We start from the raw sequence: 2,500 nt of genomic DNA, 5'->3' as shown, positions 1-2,500 counted from the left end.
AGAAGTCTCAGATGGAGGCGGAGTTTCGTCTGTCGTTAGAGCAGCAGATCAATGAGAGACTGACGGCGGTACAGGAGGAGAACACGACACACAACACACACCTACGACAACAACACAGGTACACACACCCCTGAGAGAGACGACATCATGAGCTCAGAGTGAAGACGGTAATAAGAGTGTGTGTGTGTGTGTGTGGCAGGAAGCAGCTGCTGGATCTGAGTGCGCGGCACGAGCGGGAGCTGGCGGCTCAGCTGGATCAGTTCAGAACACGGTTACAGGAGAAAGACGACAAACTGCAGCATCTCACACACAGCTACCAGCACAAGTACTGCTCTGAGTGTGTGTGTGTGTGTTTCATGTTAGATCATGATCATGTGTATAATCTTGTGTGTGTGTGTGTGTGTGTGTGTGTGTGTGTAGACTGTCAGAGATGCAGGAGGAGCTGGTTTCCATGGCAGCGTCTAAAAGGAAGCTGGAGATGCAGAGGGAGGAGCTTGTGTCCCGCCTTCAGGGAATGATGCGCTCCCATTGGGCGGAGGCTTTACGGCTGTTGACCAATCAGGAGCAGGTACAGCTGTCATTAGATAATAATCCTCATATTTCAGCCAGTCATTATAGTGCATATAGGACACTGATGTGTGTGTGTGTGTGTGTAGATGGAGAGTTTTTTATCACCCGTCCCTCAGTGGGAAGCATCTAAAACATCCTCTTCTCCTCCTAAGAGTGACACACAAGCGTCAGGTGAGCAGGCTCTCTCTCATATGGTCAGATATTAGTGGACACACGGTCTGTTCTTGAAGGTTTATTTAGTTATGTCACAATAATGTTCAAATCTATGTGATTAATCAAGAAGTATGTCAAAGATGTTGTTAGAGCCATAAATAACATAAAGAAGAAGTTCATAATATTTTTCATAGTCAGTTTTGTATGTTAATATATGCATATTTTGAACATTTATACTGTGAGACATGACACATTCAGCATCCTGATCAGTGTTATAGATGTTTGTTTTTGTGAAGTGAAGCGTCACACTGACCCTGTTTGATCAAGCAGCTCCGCGGGCCGTGGTTCTGCATCTGTCTAGAGAGAGAGAGGAGCGAGGGATGAGACCAGAGGAGAGAGAGCGAGGGATGAGACCAGAGGAGAGAGAGCGAGGGACGAGACCAGAGGAGAGAGAGACAAGAGCACATAGAGAAACGAGCTCACACTCAGAGTCTGAACTGTTGAACTGCAGCACTTCATTCTGTCCACTGGAGCCAGTGCTGGAGCACACGGATATGACCGGTACACACACACATGCACACACTCTCACACACACACACCCTGACACTCACTCAGTCGCACACACACACACACACCCTGACACTCACTCAGTCGCACACACATGCACACACTCTCACACACACACACACCCTGACACTCACTCAGTCGCACACACACACACACCCTGACACTCACTCACTCGCACACACACACACACACACCCTGACACTCACTCACTCGCGCACACACACACACACACACCCTGACACTCACTCACTCGCGCACACACACACACACACCCTGACACTCACTCACTCGCACACACACTCACTCGCGCACACACACACACACACACACCCTGACACTCACTCAGTCGCACACACACACACACACACACACCCTGACACTCACTCACTCGTACACACACACACACACACCCTGACACTCACTCACTCGCACACACACACACACACACACACACACACACACACACACACACACACACACACCCTGACACTCACTCACTCGTACACACACACACACACACACACACCCTGACACTCACTCACTCGCACACTCACTCACTCACTCGCACACACACACACACACACCCTGACACTCTCACTCGCACACACACACACACACACCCTGACACTCTCACTCGTACACACACACACACACACCCTGACACTCACTCACTCGCACACACACACACACACACACACACACACCCTGACACTCACTCACTCGTACACACACACACACACACACACCCTGACACTCACTCACTCGCACACACACACACACACACACACACCCTGACACTCACTCACTCGCACACACACTCACTCACTCACTCGCACACACACACACACACCCTGACACTCACTCACTCGCACACACACACACACACACACACACACACTCATGTTTGTGTAAAGTGTGTTCATCCCATAGGTGTAATGGTTTTTATACTGTACAAACTGTATATTCTCTGGCCCTACACCAACCCTACACCTAACCCTAACCCTCACAGGAAACTTTCTGCATTTTTACTTTCTCAAAAAAACTCATTCTGTATGATTTAAAAGCGTTTTGAAAAATGGGGACATGGGTTATGTCAAAACAGTTTTGAGTTTTTGAGTTTGCCAAATAACGATAAATACATTAGTTTAATAATTAATTATCTGTATTTAAAATGAAACTTACATTTGCAGTTGTCCCCATATCTTTAATT

The 2,500-nt window shown here is 48.0% G+C and overlaps 1 protein-coding gene across 1 annotated transcript in view; it reads left to right on the top strand.

Moving 5' to 3' along the window:
* Window positions 1-2,500, top strand: part of cntrob (centrobin, centrosomal BRCA2 interacting protein) — an 11,787-nt gene that overhangs the window by 8,433 nt on the left and 854 nt on the right. Inside the window, exons 12-16 of the mRNA XM_059528535.1 lie at window positions 1-118; window positions 200-325; window positions 421-568; window positions 657-741; window positions 1,054-1,284. The exon at window positions 1-118 is cut by the window's left edge and continues 16 nt beyond it. Of these exons, the coding sequence (XP_059384518.1) occupies window positions 1-118; window positions 200-325; window positions 421-568; window positions 657-741; window positions 1,054-1,284 (708 nt within the window). The remainder of the gene's footprint in view (window positions 119-199; window positions 326-420; window positions 569-656; window positions 742-1,053; window positions 1,285-2,500) is intronic.

The sequence above is a fragment of the Carassius carassius genome, chromosome 37 (assembly GCF_963082965.1).
Source record: "Carassius carassius chromosome 37, fCarCar2.1, whole genome shotgun sequence".
Lineage (NCBI taxonomy): Eukaryota > Metazoa > Chordata > Actinopteri > Cypriniformes > Cyprinidae > Carassius > Carassius carassius.
The sequence above is the reverse complement of the archived record's forward strand: the minus strand, read 5'-3'. Positions and strand labels throughout refer to the sequence as shown.